The sequence below is a fragment of the Telopea speciosissima genome, chromosome 2 (assembly GCF_018873765.1).
Source record: "Telopea speciosissima isolate NSW1024214 ecotype Mountain lineage chromosome 2, Tspe_v1, whole genome shotgun sequence".
NCBI lineage: Eukaryota > Viridiplantae > Streptophyta > Magnoliopsida > Proteales > Proteaceae > Telopea > Telopea speciosissima.
Genome location: NC_057917.1, coordinates 63,938,889 through 63,957,634, shown reverse-complemented (window position 1 = coordinate 63,957,634; position 18,746 = coordinate 63,938,889). Strand labels below are relative to the sequence as shown.

The window sequence follows — 18,746 nt, the reverse complement described above, 5'->3', positions numbered from 1 at the left end:
CTACGAAGTGTGAAAGACTTCATAAATAGTTTCAACCTCTCCACTAATATTTTAATAGCTTAAGTCTTTGGGTTGGATGACTTCGCAATTCAATACTTTGCGAGCCATATCATTGAGCTTTGGTTCTTAGGCTAGAAATTTTGCAGGTTAGGCTATCCACATTTTTCTATCTATTAGTCAAAACAGTCTTCTACCCAAAAAAAAAAAAAAAAAAAAAAAAAAAAAAAAAAAAAAAAAAAAAAGGGAAAAGAAAAGAAAAGAAGAAAGTCAAAACAGCCAGATTAGTCTTTAAGAATTTAGGCTGTGTTTGATATGCATTTTTAGAATGCATTCTAGGTCAATTTTACATTCTCGGATGATAAAAATAGTTGTTTTTATCGTTCGAGAATGTGGAATCAACCTAAAATGCACACTAAACATAACCTTAATGTCTTCAATTATAAGGCTTTACTACGTACAAGGCTTGGCTGAGATGCGTAAGAAAACACCCGATTTAGTTAGAAAATTTAAAAATGGTTTAATTGAATGGATTAAGGTTATACCTTTCATAGTCCAATCAAAGGATGAAATCCCATGGTTGAAGATATTCTGAGTCTTAATTGAATAGTCCTCAACTTGGTTGGTGGACTTAGGAAAAGGACCACTAAGGGAATATATGATGCAGCATTTGTTCTCCTTCTTCCCCTCCCCCATCTCCTTCCCACTTAGCTTTCTAACCTTAGTTTTCATTATTTCAAACCAAACAGCCTACTAGACATGCTTTAAAAAAAAAGTATAAAAGTTAGCAAGGAGATGAGTGAGACTGAGATTATTTCTTATTATATAACAAGTATAAAAACAAGAACAGGAGCTCAATTTGAAGCTGAAAGCAAGTAGTTCAAATTAAATTATAAAATGATGACCAAATAATAATACAATGAGGTTGACAAGGACCTTTTGATCTTGTATCTACCCTAATGTTCATTCTAGTCTCTTCTGTTGCTCGTCATGACTAATCTTAATTAGTTCAGTACCTTTCAGTCCTACTAAGGATATGATTACACTTCCAATAAGCCAATGTCTGGGCCAATTTGATGAACTGACAGTGTGTACTATATGCCATTTGGTGATTAATCACTAACTCAAGTTGGCGGGGTCTTATCATCGATTTATCGGTCAAAATTGTCTTCATTTGTTTATCAAAATTCTACTATTTTATTCCTAAATATCAAGCAAGATTTTTTCTACAATAGTAAAGTCAATTGAATCAATATATTTTTTTTTGGGGAAATTTACGAAACACCTTCTGAAAATGAATCGAAACTCGGATCACCCTCTGAAATTTGAAAATATTCAAATCATCCCCTAAATAGAACCCAATACTCAGATTCAACCATACCGTTGGTGGTCCACTGTTAAACGATGAAGTCAGCTATTTAAATAGTTTTTAAAACCCTAAACTACCCTTGTGCAATATAAAGTTACAATATTACCCTTGTTGAGAAAAAACCCCAAAGTCTAATGTAGAGTTACTATTTTACCCTATATCCATCTTCTTCCTCACATGCTCTGCAACTTAATCTCTGTCCAAGCTCCCCAAAAGCAATAATGGAAAACCAAAAAACAGATCGGCGCCCCATGATACCCACCTCTCTAAAGTGTGAAACCGCAGCCTGAGAGGGGAAAAACGCACTTTAATTTTCTAGTTCAGTTTCAGTGTTTGAGGGCCTCAGAGAAAAACCAAAACCATGGTCCCTTCCTGCTTCGGTAGTCCAAACCAATTGACTCAAGAAACCCAGAAGCCATAAAACCTCATCACCTGCATGTACCAAACTCAGCTCTGGAACTTCCCAACCTTCCTGACAATAACCTGGTCCAAAACCCTTTTCTCCCATTCTTTAATCATCCATGCCTTCGATTTAGAGAAGAGAGAAAATAGTGGATTCCTCTATGTTTTGAAGAAGAAGAATCCTCTTCACGGTTTTGGGGAGTAAAAGCTCCCACGTCTGGAGAGAAAATCCACAAGAGAGTATAGAGATTGAGAAGAAAAGAATGAACTTGGGAGATAGACAGTTCTTGATCTCTCCCTCCCAAGGTTTTATTTCTGAAGTTTTCTTCCTGGATATTGAGACCGGGATCCGACTATTTTCCCTGCCGTGGCTCGAGATTCAAGCCAAGAACAGAAGCACTTAGTGAAGCTAGCAAGATCTCTGCGATTTCATTGCCCAAACTAGGGATCAGAGAACCTGGTTTTCTCCATGGGAAGTGCAAAGGTTCGAAACCGACCTGGCTCCAAATCTGTCTCCCTCACCCATCAACATCACCACCGAGTCAAGCGCTATTGGAATTTTTCTAAGGCAGAGTTCACCGGAAACTCGGCCGAGCCTGCCTCACGCTTCTACATTGCCATGATGCCCGCATCAAATTCTTCATCGTGATCTTAGAAAAGATGCGCTGTGACACATCGCCGGAGCAAGCCGAATCTCTCCTTCCTCCGATTCCACATTGTTAGGAAATTTAAAAACACTCATTTAGAAAATAGAAATCAGGTGATTTGGTATACCCAATCTGAATCCGGCATGCCGAATGTGTTCATCCGGCTGTTCCAGTGACTTTGTTGGTTGACTAAGAGGGTTTTGAGGAGATGAATCTGAGAAATAGAGGGTTTTGATCTATGGGGCTTTTTGAGGAGAAGAATCTCAGAAATAGAGGGTTTTGAAGAAAACCCAATTGCCTTGTTGAATTTTGCACGGTCCTCCTGATTGGGAGAAGATTCTTCAAGGGGAAATTATGCTTGAGATTGAGTTGCAGGTGTGAGTCACCATTGGAAGCAGCTGCCTCGTCGTTGAGTCACCATCGGAGCAGCTGCCTCCCGCTGTCTCTTGTTTTTTTTTTTTTTTCCCTTCTCTTCGGCAAACTTATGCTTGAAATTGAGTTACAGAGGAAGAGGATGAAATTAGGTTGAAGATGAATGAAAAGGTAGTATTGTAAATTTAATTCTAATGATTTAGTATAAGGGTAAAATAGTCTTTTTACACCAATAACTAATAGCAGACTAACCCTGTTAGTGTAGAGGGGTGATCTGAGTATTTTCAAATTTCAGGGGATAATCTGAGTTTCGACTCATTTTCAGGGGGTGTTTCATAAATTTCTCTTTTTTTTTTTTTTGACATTTTTACATTGAAAATTGGCTTCTTGTAATCTTAGATAGACTTCATTAGATATTCTAGAAGTGTTTATTGGCCCAATTAAATTGGCAGAGATAAACTTATCCAATACAAGTTTGAAAATGGTATACCCTGGACAACTTGAATATATAAATTTCATTTAAGGTAAATGTTGGAATAAAATAATGGGAAAAAAAACCATAGATAAGTGAGTAAAAATTGCTTTCTGATGTCACAATTATATTTACCAAAAATAGCATTATAAGATATCCTAAATTATTTCACTAATGAATAATAGTCTTTTGCTTGACCATATAATGATGGATTAACCAAATTAAATTCATATCCCAGTCAATGTTAAGAGCAAAGGTGAAGACTGAAGAGCAATGGATACCCTCCAGCCTGCCATGGGCCAAAAGGAAGGTAGATCAGTATATTCAAGCTTTGTTTACTGCACATTCCTTGCTGAAAATTAAACCAAATTTGAGTAGTTAATTGGAGAGAAAACTGTAAAGAGCTGGTAGAACTCCAATAGAGGGGCCATGGACACACAAGTTAACAGAGTTGAAACAAGGCCTTAGACAGTAAGCATTATGAGGTTCTCTAACTCTTGCCATTTTTTATAGGTCTTCCCACAGTGGTTTTTAAAATTTGGAGCGAGTTTTCCTTCACCTATGATGAAGAGATAATCTCTTAACCCAGATCATTGATCATTGGATTGGACTGAGAAAAGATAGGTTCGATCATCTACAATGGGGGGCGGGAGTTAAATGATGAAACTAGTTTAGGAATCTAATCACAGGGTCACATTGTCTTGAATGAAGACAGAGTGACAAGAAACTTTCTCCTTAAAACTGGTATTTTCACATTATGCTTGGGCTTCTTCATGACCTGACAAGGTTTATTTTTTCCTTCTTTTTTCTCCTTTTTTAGGTTGAAATTTGACAAGTTGTTTTTGTTGAAAATGAATCATAAAATGATGAAGAAAAGAATGAAAATCATAAACAATAATCACACAAGGATTTACGTGGTTCAACAAGATTGCCTACGTCCAGAGATAAGATTTGCTTCACTATCGATGGAGAATAGGGTTATAGCCGTTCGTCCTTGCACCTCTCCCAGATTGTGTTATAGAGAAAGAACCCTCGCTACATATTTATAGTGAAAAAACCCTATACAATAATTTTAGCGAAATACCCATATAGTCCTCAAAAAATTTTCTACCCACTAGTTAGTCGAAGTCCCGCCATAACAGTAAATTAACGCGCAAGTGGGCCGAATCCTCCGGACTTCGAGGCCTACGGCCTCTTAACGGCTCTTCGAAATCAACCCACAAACCAAGCGACAGAATACAAGACATTGTATCCCAACAGTTTGTTTGTCTTTGATTTGAAGAAACATTTTACTTGTTAGTCACAAAATACAAAAAGCCGAAAACGGTATGTTCAAGTCTTTGAGAACATATACTCATTTAGTGAAATGAGTGTGGTACTATATATTCTAATAGCATCAACAGTTATGCTAAATTCAGCACTTATGACCTACCCAAGGGAAAACTGAAAATTAGGATAAAAATAAGCCTTTGGGGAATCTGATGGAACACAACATTTCAGGTTCATTATTTCCTCTCTTGCTCTGCTCTGCTCTGCTCTGAGCATATGGGTACCATGTGAATGATACCATTCTTGCACCACCATTGATATTACATGCAGATTCCTCCCCCACGCTGGCATCATTGGGAAACCCTCTCTCATAATGTATAATAGGACTGCTTTAGTCCTTTAAGATTCATGGGGGAGCAGGCAACATCATGTGCTCTTTTGGATGCATTATCACAATTTCTTATTGAGAAGATTCTCAGGTCATGTTGTGGGTGTCCCACTCCCACATATGTTTTTCATAGGAACCTGATGTTGGAGATTACCCAAAAAATTTAAAAGCTTTGAAATCAGAATCTTCAATCTGAGAAAGAAAAATTTAAGATCCAGCGAAGAAGTAGTAGACTAGTAGGTGGTGTGGAGTCAATCTGTCCCCCTTTGAAGGCCTTGAACCCTGTAGGACCACCTCAATGCATTAGATTTATTTGAGTGCCTGCCTACAACATAGGAAAAATATAAGAGGGAGGCTGATAGGTTGAGCTCTTTTGGGCCCCTCCTATGCTTAGCTGCATGGTTAGAGAAATTGGGTAGGAAGAAGAATGGTCTAGAGAGTGGCCTAAACCATTCAAAACCCAACGGTCTTGGAGCCCCAGGCCACAACACCCAATGATGTTGAGTCGCTTGAGAAAAAAAGGGTTTCTTCAACAGTAACAGGCATGTTACTGTATCTTTTTCGCTTGGGAGATTGAAGATTTGAAGGTGGAGAGCCTCTCTCGCAGTACACCACAATACAGAGGTAATAAAACACTTCTTAGTATATTGAAGAAAATCCTAATGGGGTATTATCTATCTATAATTTATATAGAACTTTTGGTTTATTTGGAATTTAGGATAGGAGCTGACAAAGAGATTTACAGTAACCGACAGAGAGATAAGCATTAAAGAATTTTACAGTAAACAGAAGGACTAAACGTCCACCCTTATCCTTGAGCCTTCAGAATTTAAGATTAATATCTGACAGAGAAGGACAGGAAATCAAGGGAACTCTCTGTCTTGTCTGGGTTTGATTCCCTTCTCTCCCAAGTTATTATGTATTTGAATGGTAGACAGTGATGCGATAATTGGGTGGGGAAAGGTGATTGAAAGACAAAGCATGAAGATTCCTCCCACTTGACTTCATTGATCTATTGGTGAGTCCTAAATGCAATAATTAGCCCTTGGAACTTGGAGGATGATGTCTTTACTTGCTTCCATAAAAAAAAATTCCATTTTGATGTTGGGCTCGTGTTTCTTTGTAGCAATTATGGAGAACTGATCGAAATAATGAGTTTTAGTGCTAAGTTTTAGTTTTAATGCTGGCTTATATGAGGAAAGCATCAAATTTTCTAATTTTGGAGTAGGATTTCGTTTTGTTTGCTTAGGTTCGCTGGGTCCAAGTTGAAGCTTTCTGGTCTAGGGGTGGGTTTTGGGTTTAGAAGCTGAAATTTGGACGGTCCATGAAGGTTTTCCAGTTTAGTGCAGTGTTTTGGTTATTAAAAGCAGATATTTGGAGAGCCCATGACAGATTTTAGAAGTGGGTTCGGGGTTTTAGGGCTAAAAATATAGGTATTTCCTTGGGAATTTACTAGTTTTCCAGACAGATTTCTGGTTTCAGGCTGAACATTAGAGGCATCGGTTTTAGCAATCAGTATGTTTGATGGAAGCTTGAAAATGTCTTTCCATGCATTATTTTGCCCATCACATCTTGCCAGTAATCTAAACAAGCATACAACTCAGTACAAAACCAGGTCCAGTCCAGCTCGGGCTGTGCAACCTTCTGCAGTTCTCTTGCGCACTGATAAGAGCAGTAACTCATCAGAATCTAAGAGGAGTTCTGGTTCAGGTTTGGCTCCAACAAACAGTCAGATAACCAGTCCCCTGCTTAGCCAAGCCAGTACAGTCGGTATCATTGGAGGTGTATCAGCCGTTTCTACTCTGAATTTCTTGGAAAAACTCGTCGCATGGAGTTCAAAAGATGGAGAAGTGAACCTCCCTTTTATTGTCTGCAATGATCCAATTCTGAGCAAGGAGCTTTTGTCTTGTGAGAGGAGTTCTTTTCCATATCTAAATGTAAGACATGCTCGTTCCCAATTGGATCACACTCCAATTGTAGATAATTTACGACATAAAAGAGTATTTCTTGAGCAGTCAGGAGCTCGCTGCATTGTTATGCCTTGTCATATCTCACATGGATGGCACAGTGAGATATCTAAAGACTGTTCAGTACCTTTCCTTCATGTAGGTGATTGTGTTGCTCAAGAGCTCAAAGAAGCAAAGATGAAGCCAATCGAAGCTGGGAGTAATCTGCAGATCGGTGTTCTTGCTACAGATGCAACTTTGACAGCTGGTTTTTATCAGGACAAACTCCAGAGTCAGGTATTCAGTCTTCAACTTGTCTGATATGGTATGGGAAATCTAGTTAGAGTTCTGGATCATGAACTCAGCAGAAATCTTGTCCCATAATGAGAAGCATATCTAATAAATTTGATGAATTGGGGATTTCTCATTAGATTCGTTAGTGCATGAAGTTGGGTTTGAACCCAGGTTTGATGTATACTTCTATAGTAGCTTGTAGGCATACCAAGTTATTGCACACCACTATGAATAGGTTAGATCTGATTGTGATCATTTTTTTTTTTTTTGTTTTTTTTTTTTTTTTTGGGGGGGGGGGGGGGGTTGTACATATCGCACATGAAATTTTACATCTTCCCTTTTTTTTCTTGATGCTGAAAGTACTGTATATTGCATGAGTTTCTCATGATTATCTCCATATTGTCTCCGGCATTGTGTTTGCTCTCTCATACTTAATTTCCACTAACTTAATTATGTTTTATATACATTTTCTGTCTTAGAAATTAAGGCCATGAGCTTTATAACCTTTCTTGGTATAATTAGAGTACTCCCAGAGAAATTGATCAGAAATTCTACTCCTGATTTACATTAGAGTCAGAGTAGTTTTGGTGTATGATACATGTCCCAAAGAAGGGTCACAAAGTTACCTGAAAGGAATGATACAGAAAGACTTTGCTTTAAGATACTGATGCATAGTATAATGTAAAGCTAGGTATGACTTAACCTAGCCCCAGATAGGATCACAAATACAACCCCAAACAGCCACTGTTTTCCAGACTTAATAACAGTATATAAACTTGATCTAAACAGCAAGTAACATTAGGTTGAAATAGTCCCTGTAATCCTTAACTGCACCCAATAAAGGTGTTAACAACCCCATCTCAAAGGGATCAATAACAGCAGCCCAATACAGCCTATTGCATAGCACCCTCCTAAGGTCCTATATTAGGAAAGTAAACTGAACTTTAATAATAGCAGTAGGAGAGAAGAGAAAGGCCTGATGTTACCATCAAGTGGAGGTCTTGAAGGAGAGAATCAGTCCTCAGAATCCCAGATCAAGTTGTTGGCTAAATTCTGAGTTCTCTCAGTTTCTTGAATTAGGGCTGATTTGGGAGATTTTTGCTAGCAGCCACACTGGGGCTCAGAACTGCCCCAAACCACAGTCGCATGGGGGTCCTAGTATGGTAGTTTGATCCTCCAAATATCAGCAATGGTTGATGGTTGGAAGCTCAGAAATGAAAAGTCGATGTAATAGCAGATGATGAAAAACAGAACCACAGGTGCTTGTATGTGTTCTCTGATCAGCAACTGGGCATTATTAATTGAGTAACAGTGATGATCAGCAACCTCTGTGGAAGGCTTAATTGGGAACTCAGATGCTCAGAAGTCAGAATTCAGAATAGGGTTGAGATGGGTATCTTTGAGTGAGCCACAACGCCCAGCTCGCATGGGCTGGCCCAGCCTTAGCTAGTTGGCCCGAAAGCCTATGGATCTGCCCATTCGATTGGCTTATGGGCCAGATCCTCTTTGACTCCTACGGCTATATTTCAAGCCCAAGAATCGATCTACATCATAATATGTACTTTAAAGAATTTAAAGTAGTATGTATTTTATAGCAACCAGAGTACTTAGTATCCATTCTTATCGGTATATTATGCCTTTCAAAGAAAAACTTAGCTTTGTTGAGGTGAATGAATTGAGTTTTATCCTTTTTGTGTTCTTTTCTGAAAAATACATCTACCTTCATTGGGACCTCTTTGGTTCCTCTATATAGAATGTTGATAAACTAAAATTACTATAAAGTTGATGAATTAATATTGCTCGTGCTGAATCCTGGTTGGCGCATTTGGAGTATTATGGGATGGTCTTGTCACCCTTAACCCTGGTTTCATTTTATTATCAGCTTTATTGGCACTGATAAAAGTTCAGATTTCTGATAATAATGCATAATGTTATTAGGATGCTCAGATTCTGATTTCAAATTATGTTAATGGAGTTGAATTTGATGGAAAGTCATTGACTTTCAACATTAATTTTGAAGGACGAGATTATAAGAATTGTAAATAGGTTATCAACTCACTAAGTGCTGATTACTTGAGCTACTGTTAACTGATGATTCTTATGAGTTTTGGCTTCTTTAAAAGAGTTGGAATGGGTTTTGAGATATTATAAATTCATAATGCCGACCTCATCCAAAGTCTGATTGAGCAGGATACATTATGTTATGTGTTACTCTGTAGAATCATCAAAGTTATCAATTGCAGAGCTGTCGTTACTTAAAGCAATTGTTAGCTGCTGATTTCTGTTAGTCTGACTCATTGTTGAAAGGAGATCAAATAGGTTTCAAGGTATTATAAGACCAGCTTCAACCAAATTGACCAGGTTACATTTATATGATGCATTAGTCTTATATATATATATTTTAAATTGTCAGTACTACTCCCTACAATTATTAAAACTGCATGTAATTTCAAAATTTAAACGACTGTAGTACTTGGGAATAGCTTGACATATTGTCTGTTTCACTCTGATTTTTTGAGCATTTTTTCTATTAAAAAGATAAAGAAAAGTAAGGGTCGCTTTCTCCTGAGCCATAATAAAATAGTTATTTATTGTCTATCTTACTATCTTAAGATACTTACTGATATAAAACATGAGACACATAAAATAATAGACAAATCCATATCAGGTATACACACGAAAATAATTAAATAAATAAGTAACCTTCTCTCAAGTGGTTGTGATTTATATCTTAAAATTCTTGCCAAGTCCTTAAGGAGTCCAGGATGCAATGAGCCATGGTAACGTAACGTGTAAACTAACTTAACTCCTTCCAGTGTTCTACTGTCATGCCTTGTGGAAACTGAAAAGGAATATCTAGTTTGTGTCAGTCATTTTTGTCTCTTAGACCAGAAAACATTTAAGTGTGCTACTACTTGGGAAAATCTTATAATCTTTGGATGCAAGACATATTTTTTTAACTGAAACTTCTGATTTTTTATTTCTAAGTTTTACGAAAAAGTGAGAAATGAAATAAAAACCAACCAAATATTGCCATTCCAAAATAATTGCTACAACTGCAGATTCTGGATCTTCCTCCTCTTCTAACAATATTTGTATTTGGAGAGTCCTTTTGTGGAATTTCTTGAGTTCCTCAAACAGTATTTTGAGTTGGATAACTGATGTGGGAGATGCTCCATATTATTTAATAAATAAATATGCATTCCTTCTTGATTTCAAACATGATGAAATGGTGTTGGAGAAGGTAAGGAGTTATTTGATGGCAGTGGAGATTATAGGAGAATCCAAACGCCCAACATGTCAAATGATGCTTGAACGCATTCTTTCGTATATAGTGGTTATATAGTCAAAAGGATTCTTCAGTATCAGCTAACATTTTCAAGTTTAATGTGTATTTGTATACAATTAGCTTAAATTGTGAAATCCAACAGAGCTTTCAAATTCCAACCTGTATTCAAATGACTGGAGAAACACGTGTATTCTTGTTTATTGTTGTTGGCAACTCTACTTGTTTGATTCTTATAGCAGACTTTTGTAAATGGGCTAATGGAAATTAGCTTGATATTCATCATCTGAGAAGGGAAAATAGAAACCATCTTAGATATTCTTATTTATCTTTCCTATTCTGTTCATGTATTGTGTAGGGATTTGAGGTTGTGCTGCCGGACAAAGATACTATGGAGCACATTGTAATTCCTGCCATTGAAGCTTTGAGTAGGAAGGACTTGGAAGGAGCGAGAAATCTCTTGAGAATTGCACTCCAAGTTCTTCTGGTGAGGTCTGTGAATGTGATCGTTCTTGCTTCTGATGACATGCGAGGTCTTTTGCCCAAGGATGATCCTCTTCTCAGAAAATGTGTAGACCCTATTGATGCTTTAGCTAGATCAACTATAAAGTGGGCTCAATCTACAGAGAAGCTGCATGAGACCTGTTAATTAGAATTGGCCAGTGTTTTTGTGTAACCATCCCCAATAATTACCAGGGGATCTTCTTATTATTTGTAAAATATCGATTTGTCATTGCAACCTGCTTCTTATTGTTTCATATGATATTGTAAACATTGCAGTTCCATTATTTCTCCTCTCCATTGTATCAATAAACCGTCTGTTTTGCAAGTCCTGAGACATGAAAATGACAAATGGAGAACATCTTTGATTTTCAATTCAACTCAAGTCTCTTGCAAAGACCAAATTAAAAGGATGCACATGAATATATTTTGAGATTTACACTAAATGAACAAGTGATTAGTCAGATTACTAAGTAGCCACCTGTTTGGATTTGTTGTTAAGGCTCCCTTTGTTTCAGAGTATAATTTTTCATGGAAACATTTGACATGTAAAATGTAGATGTGATTTTTTTTTCAATGTTTGTTTCTATGAGGTAAAATATGATGTAAAATGTCATTGTGAACTTTTCAATGTTTGTAAATTATTTAAAATAGTTACATAAGATGCCATTATAACAAATTTGAATTGGGAAGATCCATAATATATGATTGTAAGAACCATGTATTGACATGGGATGACAAATACATAAGTCTTATGTGATCCAAGGGAATAAAAGATACACTCAAAGTAGAATGTTTCCATTTTTAATTTTATTTTTCCAATAGTTAGGTTGATAGCCATTCATCATGTATTCAAATTTGTTAATCCATATAAAGAGGAGGGCACTTCTGATTTATTAGTAACTATAAGGGGAAAGAAAGTATTTGTGCATAGGAAATTCTCCCATGAATCCCATCCACTCCATCAAATAGAAGACAAGGTGTTTATGTCATTTTGGATAATACACATCTGTTTGCACTTAATGCCGGTTGTGCACATGCATGGCTGTGCAAAAAAACTTTTGGCTAACTATAATTTCTATCTTTCTTTATAAACTTTTATTGAAGGCTATTATAATCATCAATTGTTGCTAAGACTTGTAAAACACCTATGGAACACATATGATCTCAAAGGCAAAGAGGTGTCTATCAGAGAAACGGTGTGGCCAATTTCAGTTGTCCATTAGATAGGTGAGCTCTGGTATGGATACAACCTGATTTCTTAATCAACATTGTCTGTAAACCATTATTTAGTAAGCTTTTTCTATAATTTCATTCAAGTAATAAAATTATTACCACAAAGGAAGGATGAATTTATCACTTTTTTTTAATAGATAACCCACAAAGTACAAATGAGAGTCAGACTAGCCACAGGTGACAAATTTACTGTTTATGGTTTAACACTGAAACTAGCTTTAAGGATTGAGCATATATATATTATATATCAGCGAGGAGTGAGCATATATATCAGCCCTGATACAACTACGCATTATCAGCCATAAAATTGAAATCTCTAGTCTCCCATCACAGGTTATAAGTGAATTAGAAAAAGATCAACTTCATTTTTAAAACTCTTTTATTTAAGAATTTAAAATGAAATAAGTCAACTACCAGCAAACCAAATTTGCTTCATTTTCATTTCTTGTATAGTTTCTTTGTTTATTATTCATGTTTGGTTTGGTCCCTAGAGTGTGGAAAGTGCCCCTCCCAACATTGGATGAGAAGATTGGTGCAGCAAGACACTTGGTGATGTGCCACTCACTCTCTTATAGCAATCAATCATGTTTCATATACAAAACTACAAACTTTTTCAATGGGGAAGTGAATGAAATAACCTAATTGTATACATCTCAAGTTATGGATGAATAGTCTGTATAGTTCCGTGTTAGGTTTTGCTCGATACCTATTACCAAATCGTATCATTTTTGTTACAAATATATGGAGCTAAAAGAAGTGTAACATCTCCAAAAAAAAAAATCGTAATAGATGTGTTCAAGTGCTTTCACACCATGGACAACAACACTTTCTATGTTACAGAACAATGATTAGAATCATTGAAAAGTCATCTTGAACAAGTGATTTAGAAGTTTGAACACCTATAATTTAATGATCTCATAAAAGAAGACAAAAAAAAACAAAAGGTGGAGGTGGGGGGGGGGGGGGAATGCATCTAAACAACAATAAGAAGAGGTTTGCAGAACCTTGTCAGGTGTTGGTTCAATCGTCTCATGTGATCAGGTTGCATTTGATCAAGCTGTCGCATGCAATGATCTCTTATCTCCTGAAGTGGTGATAACTCTTCTCTTGCACATCATGTTTGTGAATAGTATATTTCAAAATTATCTAATCATCTAAAGTCTTCAAGCCAATGTTGTTCAGCAGAACAAAAAATAGTTTGTTAGCCATTACAAGAATTAACTCACTTCTCATTAGGGGAAAAAAAAAACACACAAAAGTTGAATAGTGGAAGTGTAGAAGTGAAGACCTGTGATATTTTGGGAAAACCTTTAAGCATAAGGACCAGTTCAAAACTTTCAGCAAACTTGATTCAAGAGCCAAAATGTTTTAAAAACCATAGTTTTCTCTAAAATCTATCTATGTATACAATTATGAAGCACAGTTACCAGCAAACATATCATAATACACTATCTATTTCATGAAAATACAGTCATCTTAGAAAAATTTCTCTGATGCCATTTTCATAATTTCATTTGAGTTAATGCTTCATAGATACATCAAAACAGCTGTCCCAGATTTCCGATACTCAGATTTCTACTGAACAAATATAGTGACAACAATGAAGCAAGCAAAAGATGCAGATGTTCTATGCCTTCAAGAAACTGGTAATAAAGTCAATTTTTGCTCCTAGCTGGACAGCTTATCATAATCTCTATGCTGATAAAATCTATGTTACGAGAGTTATTTTGTACTAAAAATTTTCGCGAATTCAGTGTGACAAACCCCCTTTTCATCAAACTCTTCCTACTCCCATTAACAACCTCAACCCAAACACAAAAAACCAAGCCACACAATCCCTTCTAGATATTAACGACATCCTATCACATCCTATACATCAACAAAAGGGCGTATCCAGTGCATGAGGCTCCTGCCACTACGGGGTCTGGGGAGGGTCATCATGTACTCCGCCTTACCCCTGCTTCATAGAGAGGCTGTTTCCAGAGACTCGAACCCAGAGAATAACTAGCATGAAATCTTATTAGAAGCCAACATTGTCTTTAAAAAATAAATCAACAGTTGCCCAAATTCCAAAACCAACAAAAACATGAATTTGAAGTTCACAGAGGAAGGCAAATATGATAAGGAACACCCATTTTTTACTGCACAGCCCAGCCCAGCAATAGATGCTTAGGATTCCCACCCAAACTTTAAAAAAAAAGGCACACCCATGCTAAGAATTCAAATATGATTGTGCTATAAACAATGCACCATGAGAAAAGAAAGACGTGGCCAACTGACTGACCCAGTAAAGTTGGAAAGTGTTAATCATGAAACATCTGGTGGAGGATTTGGTGTTATCTCGAAAGAGAAAAAAATGCCTGTCATATGTGAGTGGGATCAAAAGAAACCATCCAACTGCATAAATGCCTACAGTCATCTTACAGTCCCAGTACTTATGAGCTCCAAGAAAGATGATGTCTACCTTGATTGAGAAAATAGCTTTTGCAAAGACCTAGTCACAAACATTGGTTATCAAAAATCATCCATTAGACAATAAGGGACTCAAGGCAAGAATGGGAGGACAGAGGAATCATTTTTAAGATCACATCCTCCACTTTTACATTCTGACAAGGCATAGCATTTGCCAACCAAATTGCTACCCCAGAAATCTGAATTACATTATGCAAAGGAGTGACTACCAGTCTGTATCAATCAATTGAAGAAATTAATCTTTGCAAGCCTGATTATCTTATCAGAGCTTTTTACTTTTAAGAACATGGAACCAGACTTGTACAACTATAGCTTTAATTAACAGTGCAAGTTATAGTTAGGAAAGAACAGAGAAAAGCAGGAAAATACACCAACCAATGTGTACTTTGGGTGTAGCAGTTGCTGTGGCATCAACAATGACAGTCAGAGGTTTGCAATCCAATGCAACCGCATCGATACAGTCCGCCTGATACAATTCAGGGTTTGAACTCCTAATAACAGAGGATTGAAAGGTTTTTAAGCTGCTAATTCATGCAGTTCAAGTGCAGCTTGCAGAACAATATAGCAATATCTCTTACCAATGCGAAATGGTATGCATTAATGGTCTCATATAGACTAAGTACTAGCACACTATAACTTCATTTGTCGTACTACTATTAAGTATTACCATTATCTTTCTCCAAATACGGTATATATTAACATTGTAAATTGGATTTAGATATCGGTGTTTTTGGACAGCTTACTAGATTGCATGGTCTTAGAAACACAACAAGAGTGCATGCACCTACACTGTGTAGGATCAATAAAGAGTTACTTATTAGTATATGAGAAGAAATGAGGTACAAGCTATAAAGCCACAAGGGCTTAAAAACAAAGCAGAGAATAAAAAATAAGCAACCCTCTAGAACCAGGGTGCTGTGAGATGTCAGCAAATGTATTATGGGAGCCAATTGAACATAAGTTTGATGACCACACTCGGAGCCCATGGTCTCATATGTCTTAAACATTATAAATTACATGGTGAGCGATGACGGTCCCAGACAACCTCCAAGTCTTGATCAGCATAAGGTTCCGCCTACCTACTGCTTTGGTCTATTTTGCTATGGCTGCAAAATTTGAAGATGACTTCAACTAAAAACCATCACCAATTGTTGTTGCAATACAGATTCCATGTGGTTTTGTCTGTTTTGAGATATTATATGCATACACACCTTCAAAGTTGTGATAGCCACACCTTCCATCACTACATGCTGCCTTTAATATTTCCAAAAACCTTGGTGCAACTTGAACCAGCAACCTTCACCAAAGCAGTAGTTGCTGCAAAGGCACTCGAATCTCGTCTGTGAACAATGATAGTCTCCACATGCCCTCTTGCTACAGCTTCCATCCCTACCTACTGACAGAATTTTTCAGCAGCAGAACACCCTCATTGCAAGAACAGAGTCCATTGCTTTGTCAGTCCAAGTTATTTAAATCATCCAGTGAGCATTGACAGTCTCTGTACACCTGAAAGACACCACTCCAAGGATTTGGTATTTTGAAGACTGAAACAGATGGCAATTTTAGCTGTGACTTCAACTAGCAACCTTCACCAATAGTCATTGCAAGAACCGAGTCCATCCCTAAAATGGTGAAAACGACTTGCCTCTCTGACAACAATCTTCTGATCCACAATCTTGCTAACCTGCTTTATAAACAAGTGACAATCCCCACATACCCTCAAGTTCTTCATCACAACTATCTCTTCCCCTGAATGACTATTTAAAAGCCCAAACACGATTGCTAGCTTCTCACTATGTATCCCTGCTCCCTCACTTCTCTTTATGGGGCTCTGCTTCCAATCATTAGTTTCCTTCACTAAATCCTCCAGACCATCTAACATCATGTATATCTCCTTAGTCTGAGGATGAGTCCTATCATCGGCCAAGAAGAGGTGAACCTTTCCCTTGTGCTCAACATAGCTACACCCAGGTTCCTTCCTGAGCTCCCGCTCCCTCATCATCACTCGGATCCTTGCTACCCCATCCAAGTCCTTAGCCTCAGAGTATATGTTTGACAGCAACACATAGTACCCAACATTGGTGGGCTCAAGTTTAATGACATGCTCGAAAGGCACCTCTGCCAGCTCAACATTACCATGAGTCTTACATGCAGCCAAAAGGGCACCCCAGACTGCACCATCAGGCTCTACTGGCATTGATGCAATAAGCTCCCTGGCTTGCTGAAGCTGGCCAGCACGGTCCAAAAGATCGACTATGCATGCATGATGCTCAGGGCCAGGTTTCAACCCATAATTCTTCTCCATCTGAGAAAAATACTCCAAGCCTCTCTCCATCAGTCCTGCATGGCTACAGGCAGACAACACACTCACAAATGCTGCTCCATCAGGAAAAATTCCAGTCCTCAGCATCTCATCGAAGAGTTGCACAGCAGTCTCTCCTTGTCCATGCATTCCATACCCAACAATGAGTGCAGTCCATGACATGATGCCTTTTTCTGGCATGTCATCAAAAATCCTGCGAGCTCGAGTCAAATTTCCACAGCAGGCATACATGTTTATCAGAGCATTTGTTAGAAAGAGGTTGAACCCCAATCCTTTGCATGCTATCTTCTGTTCAATTTCACAACCAACACTGTGAGCCCCAAGGTGGGAACAAGTGGACAGAACTCCAACAAGCGTCACGGCATCAGGCTCCACTCCAGAACACTCCATCTTGTGATAGAGATCCAATACATGGGTAGCAAGTCCATTTTGAGAGTATCCATTGATCATAGCATTCCACGAGATCAAATCCTTCTTAGGCATTGCATCAAAAAGCCTCCTTGCATGATCAACTGACCCGCATCTCACATACATAGTCAGCAGACAGTTCCCAACAGATGGGCTGGTGTCGAGGGCCTACTTAACATTTCAAGCATGGAGAGACATGCCAAAGCCAAGGTGCACAGGAAGGGTGCATACAGGGATCAAGCTAAGCATGGTGATATCATCGAATGCAACACCAATCCTCCGCATGCGGCAAAAGAGTAACGAAGCATTTGGAAACTGAAAATTAAGGGTGTAACCAGAAATGAGGGCATTGTAACACACAGTGAGTTTTCTTGGTTGGGGACTTTGGTCAAACAGTTTCTGACCATTCACAATTAAAGAGCATTTGCAGTACATTGAGATCAGTGATGACTGGACATATGGATCAGACTCACAACCAGTCTTGACAACATAGCAGTGGAGCTGTGACCCAGAAAATGGTAGTGAGAGAGCTGCACATGATTTTAAAGTGAAAGGGAAGGTGAAGATATTGGGGAAGGCATTGGATCGTAGCATTTGACGGTAAAGCTCAAGACCCTCCCTGAAAAGACCCTCCTTGGCCAGTTCTCTCAGTTGAGTGTTCCATGTGGTGGTGGATGTGCTGCACTCTCTGATGGTTTGAAAATAATAAACAATGGAGCATGGTCTGATCATAAACAGCTTGCGCTTGAGGCGTGAGAGGCTCTACTCGGGGGCTTCAATCAACCAAACCACTTCAAGTAGTATCAGACAAAAGAACCAAATTTAGGTTCTAATAAATGAGTGGTTTGGTTCCACTGAATGTTGGTGTGATCCGGAATCGAATTGACTAAATCAGTTTTGAAATTTGCTATTCAAATCAAGTCGATCCATTTTTTTGACAGAAGGAGGGGTAGGAATGTTGTGAGACTGGTCCCACAGTGTAGTGGGATGGAAAACAATGATGAGATTTTTATTTTTTCCATGAATAATAATCAAAGTCTTTTGTTATTTGTGGGAAGTTGGATTAAATGGGATTTTTTTACCAAAAAAAAAAGAATGGGTAGGATTTTTTAGTGCAACATACAAAACATTTAATGATGTTTCTTAAGTTTTTTTTAAAGTTTACCACCCCATGTTAAACAAACAAGGTTAAAGTGGATTTTTGAAGTGCCATATCAAGACTTTCCCACCCCAATTCTCCCATCCAACCTAAGTCCCCGTCAAACATACGGGGCCTCAAGAGACAATCTTAAGAGATAAGAGGTGATATAGTGTTACGGCTTGACATATTTTTTATCTGAACCCTAACCTGAATCCGATTATAG

At 37.8% G+C, this 18,746-nt stretch overlaps 2 protein-coding genes across 3 annotated transcripts; one reads left to right on the top strand and one right to left on the bottom strand.

Annotated features, from left to right (window-relative positions):
- Nucleotides 1-544: 544 nt before the first annotated feature.
- LOC122652550 (broad specificity amino-acid racemase RacX) lies at nucleotides 545-11,280 on the top strand. Of its 2 annotated transcripts, XM_043846327.1 has the most exons (4): nucleotides 545-550; nucleotides 6,411-7,159; nucleotides 10,801-11,119; nucleotides 11,161-11,280. In XM_043846327.1, the coding sequence occupies exons 2-3, from the start codon at nucleotides 6,434-6,436 to the stop codon at nucleotides 11,089-11,091; spliced, it is 1,017 nt and encodes a 338-aa protein (XP_043702262.1). In that variant the 5' UTR covers nucleotides 545-550; nucleotides 6,411-6,433; the 3' UTR covers nucleotides 11,092-11,119; nucleotides 11,161-11,280. The 2 variants fall into 2 exon arrangements, with proteins under 2 accessions (XP_043702262.1, XP_043702260.1); XM_043846325.1 differs by having other exon boundaries at nucleotides 10,801-11,280.
- A 4,719-nt stretch (nucleotides 11,281-15,999) lies between these two features.
- LOC122649825 (putative pentatricopeptide repeat-containing protein At3g11460, mitochondrial) lies at nucleotides 16,000-18,198 on the bottom strand. Its single transcript, XM_043843068.1, is given in 1 exon segment — nucleotides 16,000-18,198. A coding segment is annotated over 1 exon segment (1,875 nt). The 5' UTR covers nucleotides 18,115-18,198; the 3' UTR covers nucleotides 16,000-16,239.
- Nucleotides 18,199-18,746: the final 548 nt, after the last annotated feature.